General features: G+C 31.7%; 1 protein-coding gene across 1 annotated transcript in view; it reads right to left on the reverse strand.

Moving 5' to 3' along the window:
- LOC111612447 overlaps positions 1–12,078 on the reverse strand; it is a 103,273-nt gene that overhangs the window by 45,716 nt on the left and 45,479 nt on the right. Inside the window, exons 18-22 of the mRNA XM_023353662.1 lie at positions 11,858–11,998; positions 11,654–11,776; positions 2,401–2,587; positions 922–1,137; positions 299–545 (exon numbers count right to left, since the gene is read on the reverse strand). Coding sequence (XP_023209430.1) covers positions 299–545; positions 922–1,137; positions 2,401–2,587; positions 11,654–11,776; positions 11,858–11,998 — 914 coding nt within the window. The remainder of the gene's footprint in view (positions 1–298; positions 546–921; positions 1,138–2,400; positions 2,588–11,653; positions 11,777–11,857; positions 11,999–12,078) is intronic.

Raw genomic sequence — 12,078 nt, forward strand, 5'->3', positions numbered from 1 at the left:
TCTGAATAATACATTTGATCACAATGTTCACACAGTACTTTACATGTTCTGTCATACCAAATTTTTTGCTTTAGATGAAGCATGCTTTATGATTCAATTTCACACTGAATGTCCAAATAAATGGACTAAAGTCTTTATCACCATTATTATATTTTTATTGTCACTTTAATAAAAATATCACCAAGAGACAATTTTGATGCAGTAAGACCCCTGCATTATGTAATTAAATTATTATATATTGTATAATAAGAAGACAAATATGTAAAGACATTTAAATGTAGAAAATTTTACTCCTTACCAATTTTTATTACTTCAGAAATGGAACAGTCACTAATAACAGAATTTTCATATTCTAAATCATTTTTAGACTTCTCATTATAATAAGATCTATAGGTTTTGAAACTTTGTGAAACAGGATCTTTTTCTAAGGATAAATCAATGCTTTCAGTTCTAGATGGTGTAGAAGTAACTTGTCTTCCTCCCCAAAAATAAACAGTGTTTTCTATGGTAGAAGCAACTGTATAACTGTTTCCACACTGTACCATCTATAAAGAAGAAAAGGATTATTTTTATCTTATTATAGTATATAACTAATAATCAGTTTAAAATAAAACAATTCAACATAATGTTTTATATTTTAACTTACTGGTAATTATCATGCAAAAGTGTAATATTTGCTGTTATGGTTACAATTTAGTAATTAAATTTAAAAATATAAAATACACAGAAGATACAAAATGTCTTCACTAATCCATATTTTCTACATATTTTATATTTTTAAAATGTAAATATTGTTGGCTAAATTTAACTAGTATTTGATGTTTATTTTATTTTTATATTATTTTATTAACAAACCTTAAAATATGATGTCTAAAATTATATTACATTTTAACAAGAAAATATTAATTATAATTAACTTACAGTTACTACTTTATCTTGCATTGATTTAACTACAGATGGTGAAGAATTTTTACGAACATTTCCTCGGCCTAACTGTCCATACTGGTTACAACCAAACATAATTATGTGACCTGGTTCTACCAATATAGCAGTGTGTGTTGCTCCCATAGATATAGAAACAACACGACGATGTAACCATCTTAAACGTGTTGGAACTAACTGTTTTTCCACTTCTGTCTGTAAAATAGTAAATATTTGTAGAAAAAATTGTGTAGCTAAGTATTAATTCTAATCTCACTGTATAAATTACATATTGGTAAAATTTACAAAAATATACAGTGGAACCTCGGTATACGACCTTAATCCGTTCCTGGTGTTTGGACTTATACCGAATAGGACGTATACCAAACCAACCTTTTCTATAAGAAGTAACGTAAAAATGATTAATCCGTTCTCATGTAAAAAAAATGGCTGGCTTTAAACACCTCGCTTTCCTTGCTAGTTTCTGCTTGATTTTTCATGAGATCAGCATGTATTCTTTCAACTTTCTCACAAATAATTTCTTCTGATACGCTGTCGCTGGCACACTGTTTTTCAGTTATCTAAAGCAAAAGCAATTTCTTGATATGATCTAATGTCTTTGATCTCTGTTTAGAAATTGATTTAACCCCTTTCGCAACGTTAGCAAATTTAATAATGTCTTTATTTTTCATGATTGTCAATATCATCGTTCTCGGAATACGGAATGCAACAGTTAAATCTCATTAAATCTCGAACACGCGTGCCACCTTCATATTTCTCAACAATCTCTTTTTTCAGTTCCGTTGTGATTCTAGTCATTTTTTTATTTTTCTGTTGCCCTTTTGCAATTCATGATTAATAAAAATAATAAAATGTTACTTACAAATTAAAAATCAGAAAAAATTTAACAAATATAAACTGTAGCACTGCAAACGTCTAGTCTAGTGTAGTACACCGATAGTGCTACTTGTTCATACATGGCGCATATAATTGAATTAAGTCGTATACCGAACAAAAGTCGTATACCGAGCAAAATTTGTTTCGTCCAAGCCCAGGACGTATTCCGAATTGGACGTATTCTAAAGCAGATGTATACCGAGGTTCCACTGTATTTATATAAAAAAAAGTCTGTAATTAGTATAGCATATTAATTAACTGCCACATCAGATACATAACTGACATAGTGTTAGTCAATGGATAGGGTTACCAAATATCCAGGTTTGGCCAAGATAATCATGGAATCATATCAATGTCTAAGAATTTTAATACAAGATAGAAAAAATTTAGGATTTTAAAGTAAGAACAAACAAAGAAATATTTATCCTTTGAACAATGATTCTATTACTCAATATTTGTCACAAAGATTCTTATGTTCTTGCTTTTTTTAGTTTTAAATTGCATTGCCATGTAATAGTTGGAAAATGAAAGTCTTTATATGTTTTTTATATTTGATTAAGCTTTATTCGATATAAACCTTACCTTAATCATTAAATGTTTCATTTGCATAAGAAATCCTGATGGTTCATTTAATCCTAATTTATTATAGTCATTTCTTCCACATGCAAGTACAGAACCAGTTTCAGTTACAAACATTGTTCCATTTATACCACAATATACACTTTTAACAAAAATATCATCTGCGAGTTGAACTGGAGTTGGAGAACAACTGTAAAGAATTAATATTGAAATATTTATAATAAATTAAATTACACTGAACTCCCAATTATCCATTTTGAGGATTATCTGTGCATTATCAAAATATTAAAATTACTGTAAAATAACAAAGTATCATAAGCAACATTCAGCTTTTCTTTCCTCCTTCAATTGTCAATTCTAAGAAATGGAAATGAGGTGAATCATTAAGGTGGATGCACACATGCAGTGTGGCATCAAAAAATGGTGTTGTAAACACATCTTCGCCATGCAGCAGCGCAACGACACAAGCAGCAATTGAGAAAAGCAGCAGAAAATAGACTTCTGTGGCAAAAAAAGTGACATCATTCTGCCACTTTTCCTTGCCACGCCACAAGTGCATCCTCCTTTAGATTGGAATATTATTTTGTAGTAGGAAAAGTTGAGACTATAAACAGTAGATTTGAAAAAATATCCTACTAGTCCTAAAAATATCCTACTAGTCCTAAAATCCTCCAGTACAGTAATTTGAAAAAGAAAGTAAGAATTATATATAGAAACTAGCTGCAAGGACCCGCTTTGCTGGGTTTTTATTTGTGGGCAAAAGTAACGATAGTGAAAATTAAGATACTTACATTATAGCCAATCTTACCCGTTTTCACAGAATGCAAGAATTAGGTCCCCCCCCTTTCCAGACTAATTAGAGACCTGGTCCCAATTCTATTTCTGAACGTCTCCTGTTCACGTCCAGTCAAACGAACTCTTTTCAATGTTTCTGAAACGTTTACAATCATTCTATAATTGAACCAATATTCAAATTTTATGTTCGAATTCAAATTCAAATATTGTTCGAATTGAATTCAAACAAATTCAAACATAACATTCGAAATAGAAAACCACTTTCAACCACTTTCAGCCTCATATCTCCCGCATCCTTATAGCTATCGAGACGCAACCCTCATAGTGCGCGAATGGAGACTGGGGCTACCAGCACATACAAACAGCATTCATGTGCAATGTGTAGTGTTTGCGGAAAAGTAAAATATAGGGACACACACGTCCATTTTTATATATATATATATATATATATATATATANTTATATATATATATATATGTAAAATTTAAATTTATACATGATATTTTTGAAAACATAAGAAATCTACATTTTATGTTCATTGACTAAATATACATTTCAGCTTATGAAACTTGGGACTCACACCTACATCATATTATAATAGAATAGAACTGTATATACAGGGTATTTCAAAACTGTATGTCAGAAATGTAAAGGCAGGTAGAAGGGACCTAAATAAGCAGATTTTGTATAGGAATGTGGGTGCAGAAATGCAACGTCGAAGTGCTAGCATGTAAGGCAGTATTAACAACAGGTAAGCGAAAAGACAAGTAAAGACAAAGGAAAGCAACAATTTATTAATCAAGCGGTTTACAATAGCTGCTCGAAAGAGCAACCACCAACAGTGATACAAGATTCACAGTGGCAGCACATGGATTGGCATACATTAGTAAAAACATCAGGCATGTCACACACATTTCCAGCAGCAACAGACAATCAGGCAACCAGATCTTCTTCAGATGTTATGGGACTATTGCACACCATGCTTTTAATGTGACCCCAAAAGAAGAAATACAAGCATATCAAATCTGGGGAGCACAGTAGCCAAGGAACAGGTCTGCCCTGTACTATCCAATGCTGGCTGTAGACAGTGTCCAGGTGATTCCTGACGTTTCTGCTGAAGTGAGCTGGGGCTCCATTGTGCTGGAACCACATTCGTGTGTGAACAGCTAGAGGAACATCGACCAGAAATTCAGGTAAGACCTCTTGCAGGAAGATGCCATATGTGTGTGGTTGGTTAAACAACTAGGTAGAATGTATTGTTCTACTAAGTTATTGTGCACAATGCCTGCCCAAACATTAATGGAAAATATTTCTTGGTAGCCATGTATTCTTGTGCCATGTGGGTTATCATGAGTCCAAATGTGAGAATTATGGATGTTAAATATACTTGACCAAGAAAAGGTAGCCTCATCAGTGAATAAAACATCTGCAGGGAAGGTGGCATTGGCTGCAACCTGCTGTAGGTACCAGTGGGTAAAGTTGACACGCAGAAGTAATCGGCAGGAGTCAAAGCTTGCACTCCCTGCAAATGATACAGGTACATTCCATCTTCATGTAAAGTCCTCCAAACAGTTTCATGGCTCACACCCAACGCACATCCAACAGTTCTCAAGCTTGTCATAGGACTATCGTCTTCTGTGCGTAATACTGCTTTTTCCACTGTAGGCAATCTGCAATATGTTCCAGTGCCTGTATCACACCTGGAAGCATAAACCAATTCACTCATGCACAACTCCCAATGAAGACATTTGAATATTTGGCAATCCGGCAGATACCCGGAAATTGCTCCATGTGCATCCTTTGAGCAGCCACTCCATTTCCTTGCACAGCCCCATACATGAAATGCATGTCGGCAAGCTCCGCATTGGTGTAACAATGCATGTTGCTCAAAATCTGTGCGGGGAATGATGATTCAAGCCAGCAAAGTGCTTTCATCCACCAAACTCAACAGCACGCTCTCACGGCATTTCCACACCCACATTCCTATACGAAATCTGTTTATTTAGGTTCCCTCTACCTGCCTTTACATTTCTGGCATAGTTTTGAAACATCCTGTATACTGTAGTTAATTTAAAATCTCCAAATAGTTTTCTTTGTAGTTTAAAGGACTATTTTGGATTATCTGTGTTTTCCAGTTTTCCATGCAAACCCATGAATGATAGTATTAATTAGTATGAATGATAAAGAGTTCAGTGTACAGTGATACTTCAGTTTTCATTGACTTTGTTTATCATTGGTTTCAGTTTTTGTTGATTTTTTTCATGAAAAATTTGTCTCAGTTTTCATCAGTTGCTTTGGATTTCGTCGGCATGCCCACATGACCTCACTGCTAATTTTGCGAAACCAAGCATTTTCCTGCTCCATTCAAAATCTCAGATGACTTCCAGTTGCTGCTAGCATGCTTCTTGCAAACTGCAAACGTCTTTTTTGGTGCTCAATACACCAGAAAATAAGATGGCAGCCACCATGAGGCTCATAAGACCTCTATTTTGCATTGGCAAATTTTGAATTTAATTTATTTGTTGATGAATAAACCCTGAATAAATTAATATTCAGTTAGTACGTTAATGGAATATTTTAATATGCTAGTATATTTACGTAAGAGATCACATACTTTTTTATAGTTGTTAAAGTGTAATCTTAGGATTGATTTAATTATTTAAAATTCCATGGAAATTTAAAAAATCTTTATCTCTATTTCTCTTTTTGAAATTTTTATTTTTCATTAAGCTGTTCTAATTAAATAAGTTCAAAAATCATTTAACATAACATGGAAGTCCACATCATTTGCCATTTTTATTGGTTTTCTCTCTCAAAATTCCCAGCAGTCAGCATTTGTGTTCTCTAGAAAACACCAGCAGTTGTATCACTTCTGGCAGCATCTCGCTGGATAGATGCTGAGATTTTGAATATGCCCAATTCCATTGCTTTCCTTTCCTTTTAGCTCCATCTTGGGAAATTCCATGTTGAATGTTCATTTATTCTTTACATTAGTCTTTTATATTCACTTTATATTAATTTCTTATTGTTTTTATTATTAAACACTACATTTATTCTCTGTAAAATGTGCTTTTGGTATGTATTTTGGAGTGTCTAGAATGAATTAATTGAGTGTACTGTACAGTACATTGATTCATATGGAAATAATTGCCTCAGTTTTCTTCGGTTTCGGATTTCGCTGATTGTTTTCGGACAGATTATTGACGAAACTGAGGTATCACTGTATGTTAAAAAACACACTTTAAAATAATTTTATACTAATAGTTTCTAACTAAAATTTTAAATTTAGTCTATTTTCCTGAAAATAGAATTCATAAATTTTAATTTTAAATATATTGGCTTTTAGTAATGAATGTTTTTTATATAAATTATATTATATTATTTAATTATAAAAATAGAATTTCTAATCAAGATATTCTAAAAGCCTGATTAAAAAATTAAATAAAATTAAGAAAATAAATTTATTATATTCCTATACAGGGCTGTGGAGTCGGAGTCGGAGTCATTGAGTTTTGGTGTTTTAGCCGGTCAAAAAATCCACTGACTCCAACTCCTTTTTACATACCAACTTGTTATGTATATAAAACGGAAAAGTATTGGAATCATGTCAAATTTGACCCTCCAAGTTTTTTTTGCAAATCTACATGTTTGGAGATCTCCCAAACCTCTGAAAAAAGTCAATAAAGGGAAAAAAATTCATGCACGTGTGTGTGTTGGCATCTAATTTGTTTAATTTCTTTATTTTCTGTTCTGAGATATTAAACCATATCTCAGAATGGGTAAAGTTTAAGAAACGAAATGTGGCGCTGTAGCTCGCATATAAAGGGGCATTAATACTATTAAATTTTGGTTCTTAATTAAAGGTCAACAGGGTGAAGACATAAAAGTAGTTGTGTGTCATATCTCTTAATGAATATTTCACTCGTTATTAGCGTTCGAAATTTAAAAAAATAAAATAAAACTCGTCTCTACCTTCAAAGTAAGCTTTTTTTGCCATTTTATAATAGTACAGTAAAACTCATTAAGACATTCTCGCTTAAGATGTTAGAATGTATACTGGGACATGATTTAGTTCAATCACTTTGATGCTTAATAACTAACTCCTGTGTTAAACCATCCTGTGTTAAACTCCTGTGTTAAATTTAACTGACACGGGCAAGAGAAAAGAGGAAAAAAAATGTTGGTAAATCACAATTATTTATTCATATATAATTACAAATTAGTATAGGTATTATAGGTATACTTAATTTAGCTTCTGGAACTGATGTACACATAATATATTGGAAATATTTGGTTAAATATTAGTCACTGCTAGTTTTAAATTAGTTTCGATGTGTCTGTTAACTGGTTTCTTGTTTTAATTTTTACTAAATTCACTGCAGAAAAACTATTCACATAAATAATGTAAGAACCAAGGGGGTTAGTTGTCCCCCCTTACTGGCAGCTCTGTCAGAGGATGGGTTTCGGAGGGCTAAATGTGAGTGGGGAGGTCGATGAATAAGTCGACAGGTTCCCAAATAATTACACAGGTTGAACAAGAATAACACATTTATTAAACAACTATAAAATTATGCATATCAAAGGCAAAAGCGAAAAGCTACACAAATAAAAATAATCAGAAATCCTATTCTAGGTCACAACAATGATTTGTCTTTCCAATGAAACAACTAAGTTCTATTCTCGAAGTTAAACTAAGAGACGAGAGAGACCTCTCTAAGAAGAACTTCTCGGAGAGAGAGTATACAAACAGATTTCATAAAAATACCTCTAAGTCTGGTATATGACATCATCGGGACTATTGTGGACCTGGGAGGTGGTCTTCTGGTTATCGTGGGATAGAGACGGCTAGTATAGTGAGATGGTGACGGACAGAGTGGCAGTATGGGTCTGTTGACTCCTGTTGATGTCTACAGTTGATGTCCGCCTGGAGAACTGTGTCCAAGCCCTTTTTATACATGTCCCGGAGGGGAACTATCAGGGGAAATTCTGATGCAATCCCATGTAAGTTCGATTTACATCAGGGATGGTTTATATTATCGTGACACTTTCTCATCATAAATTTGACAACAGCTGTCAAACTCGCTAAATTAATTGTCACAGGTAGCTAAGGTCAGGGTATCAGTGGTGCACCTGAGTGTTGATTGTTGCCTTATATGGTCATCTTGATCTGTTTTCTCATTATTCACGTCGAATAGAATAGAGGTGGGATTTTGTTCGGTTCGGTCAACCTTGTTGGTGACCTTTCTGTTATCCTCTATCACGTAACAAGTTGAGGTTATTGTTAATTGGTTGGTTATTTGTAAATCATAATGAAGGTGGAAATGAATAATCCCCGGGTGTGAGGGGAGAACTTTATCTGTCATCCTAAACGTCTTTGAAAGCCTAGAAGGTCACCTTTCGAAGTGATGCAGTACACTGATGGGTCAAAAGGTCTAATTTTGACCTCCTAAAAAAAAAAACGAAACTGGAGGAAAAAGGGAAATAATGATAAATAATAAAAATTTTGTTTTGAGTTTAAAACTCACAAAAGAACCTACATCCTCACAATAAGTTTTAGAAAATAACATTTGAATTAAGCTGGGAAATTGATATATTTATTCATATTTTATGCAATACAGACCGCAAAAAATATTACTGAGAGTCGCAGATTGCCCATCCCTGATCTAACATATTTTATTACCAATCTTAACATATATGCATTTCAAGCTTTAGCCCCTCTTCAGTACATGTTGCAATAATATAATAAACTTAAATCAACAATTACATAAAAAAAAGCAAACATCCAAACTTCTATACACCTTTACTTAAGATAGACAGTAAAATTTTTTATATAAAATTTTTTGTAACTGATATGAACATAAGTAAACATTAATCTTGTTTAAAAAATTATTTAAACATATTAAAGTACACCAGATAATTCTTTACCATTAATTGACAACAGACATAACTAATGGTTACAAAGCTCCCCTTCTACCATATTTTACTATTATAATTAGCCAATTCAAAGTATTTCATCACCCTAATTTGTATTAATTAACAAATAATTATTTCAATTTATATTATTCTTTTGTTTTATAATTTCAAAATGTTCTATAAATTTACTTTTATAATTGTCCATTTCTTTATGTAATATTTTAATGTTCTATTGATATTTATATATATCACAACCATTTTCTTCACTGTGTAAATATAGGACTGAAATTTGATTTTTATTTTATTTATTTATTTATTACCTAATGTTGTTTTAACAAAATTTGAAGATAAAAATAAATATATTATTCAATTGTTATTATTCAATGCATTATAAAAATAATTATTGGTAAAGTTGTGTGTTGATTCCTAACACTGCTCCTATTTTATTTTTTCTCAAACTATTTAAACCTTGTATATATTTTAGAAAAATCTATTAATTTTTTGGAGAATAACATGTAAGCTATTTTTTTTATAGCATAAGGACCTGTCCATCAATTACGTCCCATTTTTCTTAAAATTTTTACTCCTCTTCCTCCTCTTGTCCCAGTTTGTCCAAGTTTCCATAATCCTCTTTCCTCTCTTCAGACATCCAACAAAACTTGACCCCCTTAAAATCTTTATCACATTATGAATAATAGATAGTGTAAGTAGAAATGAAAGATAAAAGAAATTCTGAAATAAATGTAATAAAATGCATAAACTGTATAAAATTTAATGAAATAAACAGATGCCCACTAAAGCTCAACTCTTCCCTCCCCTTATCCAACTCATCATAATCCCTCTCCCTCTTCCAGTGCAGATGCCATTTATTGACAGCCAACTGATATAACAACTTATAAATAAAGATATAAAGTAAGCAACATTATAAACTGTATAAAACAAACTGTATAAAACAACTGTATAAAAACAAACAATTGGTTTATCTTTCCAAAGCAATAAAAATTTAAATACTGCAATTTCTTATTTTATTTTATCAAAATGAAACAAGAATCAACCAACCATCAGCCAAATTAATCAGTCAGAAATTATGCTACAAATATTAATTTAGAAAATACATGAAGGGGTTAGCACACCGCATGTTAAGTGGAGGTTGCAAGTTTGACTCTCACTCTGAGACAATTCTTTTCTTCCAGACTATTCTAAAATTTAAAATTAAATTATAGTTACTACTTTAGTTAAGAGATGGCACCTAATGTCCACTCTAGTTGTTCTTATCGTGTATTTTCTAAATTAATATTTGTACCATAATTTATGCCCGATTAACTTGGCTGATGGTTGGTTGATTATTAATACACTAGCAGGTGGGCCCGGCGTTGCTTGGGCAAAAGTAACGATAACTAAGATAAAGATTATTACGTTACAGTCAACCTTACCCATTTTCACAGAATGCAAGAATTGGGTCCCCTTGTTTCCAGACTAATTAGAGAATTCTTAGATGGTTCTAAAAATATGTTTGATTTTCCGCAAAAACGAAAAAACTGCATCTGCGCCTGTAAATCTTGCACGTCGCTTTCTCTTAACAATTTCATTGTTACTTAAAACTTCCATTGTTACTTAAAACTTCCATTGTTACTTAAAACTTCCATTGTTACTTAATACTTCCATTGTTACTTAAAACTTCCATTGTTACTTAATACTTCCATTGTTACTTAACACTTCCATTGTTGATGGAAGTGTTAAGCCTTAATCCTGTCTCTCTCCCCCGGGGGAATTTCGAAAAATCCCTTCTTAGTGTGCGTTTTCGTGACGTACTCTAACTGTGTATCAGATTTCAACTTTCAACTCCTAACCTGCGCTTATTATTATTATTATCATTATTATTATTATTATCAACCCGTCTCGATTATATATTAGATTGGGATGTTTAAATAGAAAATAAGAATACTTTTTGGCCGGCATAGCCATCTTTTCTGTAACTGCACTATGAAAACAACAAACACAGAACCATTAATTATGCAGTAAAATATTTTATTCTAAAAATGGTTTTTACAACATTCTATTTTGGAATAATACAAATTTTAAAAATTTACATTTGTTATTTTTATGTATTGCATCTAATATCATATGATACTTAACAAAAATCAAAATATATAAAAAATAAATTTTTACTGTGTGTAAAGAACAGTTTTTCAAAAACGTTCTAACAATGCTATTTGAACGTTCAAAGTGTAGCTCATCACTTAAACTTGCATTTTAAAACATAAAATAAAACATCTTATGAAATAATCTGTTGAAATAAAAGCGTGATATATAATAAAAAAGCCATTATATAGAATTAGCATCATGTAAATCATTAGTTTTTAAATTAAAAAGAAAATAAACTAAGTCTTTACTTTCAGAAAATGATTTTATGTTATTTATGTTGTGATATTTCTGAAATAAAATCAAATATACAAACAGTAATTTAACTGTATTATTTCTAAATATCTTATTTATAAAATAAAACAAAAATTTTACAAATAATTCAAAAAGAAAACTCAAATCATACCAGTCATCTTCTTTTCCAATTCCAAGACGACCACCATTTCCACAACCCCATGCAAAAGCTTCACCATCACCTCCCACAACAACAACATGATGTGGACCACAACACACAGTTGATACATCAACACTAAAATAGACAGCAAAATTAATTTATTACTTTTTCTGAACAAAACATATTTCATTCTGTAACTTCAAATTCAATACAAACCTTAATAACTTTTCTATCAGTTTTGGTTTCAAACAATTACTTAAGTCACCATGACCAAGACAGCCAAGACTACCATCACCACATGTCATAACTATACCATTATCACAAGTAAATACACTGAAACCTTCTCCTGCACAAACCCTTCAATTAAAGAATTGTAAAAATCAACATATAAGAAAAATTATTACCATAATTTCATGTGTATAACCTGTAAAGCATAT

The sequence above is a fragment of the Centruroides sculpturatus genome, unplaced genomic scaffold (assembly GCF_000671375.1).
Source record: "Centruroides sculpturatus isolate CEXI.00-Female unplaced genomic scaffold, Cexi_2.0 scaffold1653, whole genome shotgun sequence".
Taxonomy (NCBI): domain Eukaryota; kingdom Metazoa; phylum Arthropoda; class Arachnida; order Scorpiones; family Buthidae; genus Centruroides; species Centruroides sculpturatus.